Below are 709 nucleotides of genomic sequence, written 5' to 3'. Positions count from 1 at the left end.
GTAATGTGGGACCCACAGGTAGATAAGGCTTTGCGCCTCCCTTCCTGACTAAGGTTCTTCAGGGAGTGCAGAATGACCCCATAGGAGATGAGTAAGACCGTAAAGATGACCACACAGATTGCGCCATCATTGGCAACCACAGTCAGGCCAATAACGTAAGTGTCAGTGCAGGCAAGTTTTAATAATGGGTACATGTCACAGATGAAGTGGTCGATGACATTGGGACCACAGAAGGGAAGGTTGTAAACAAAGACAAGGTGAACCAGAGCATGCAGAAAACCTCCAACACAGGCCAACAGCAGCAACAGAACACACACCCGTTGGTTCATGATCCTCAAATAATGCAAGGGTTTGCAGATGGCCACGTAGCGGTCATAAGCCATGACCACCAGGAGTAAAATCTCTGCACCACCAAACAGGTGCCCTAGAAAGAGCTGGGACATGCACGCTTGGAAGGAAATGGTCTTCTTCTCATAGAGTAAGTCAATAATCATGTTTGGAGTGACTGTAGTAGAATATACAGCATCCATAAATGATAAGTTACCAAGAAAGAAGTACATAGGGGCATTAAGGGTTGGGCTGACCACCACGGTCACCACAATGAGGAGGTTGCCCACCATTGTCACCATGTAGATGAGCAAGAACACAACAAATAATATTCTCTGACCTTGGAGGCTCTGAGTGAGCCCCGAGAGGACAAACTCAGTCA

General features: G+C 47.1%; 1 protein-coding gene across 1 annotated transcript; it reads right to left on the bottom strand.

The window, feature by feature from the left end:
- Positions 1-5: 5 nt before the first annotated feature.
- LOC115285032 (olfactory receptor 4A15-like) lies at positions 6-701 on the bottom strand (the record flags this gene model as incomplete). Its single annotated transcript, XM_029931446.1, has 1 exon — positions 6-701. A coding segment is annotated over one exon (696 nt), but the record flags the coding sequence as incomplete, so codon positions are not given.
- Positions 702-709: the final 8 nt, after the last annotated feature.

The sequence above is a fragment of the Suricata suricatta genome, unplaced genomic scaffold, assembly GCF_006229205.1.
Source record: "Suricata suricatta isolate VVHF042 unplaced genomic scaffold, meerkat_22Aug2017_6uvM2_HiC HiC_scaffold_34752, whole genome shotgun sequence".
Classification (NCBI taxonomy): Eukaryota; Metazoa; Chordata; class Mammalia; order Carnivora; family Herpestidae; genus Suricata; species Suricata suricatta.
Note: the sequence above shows the minus strand (reverse complement) of the source record. Positions and strands in the feature narration are given on the sequence as shown.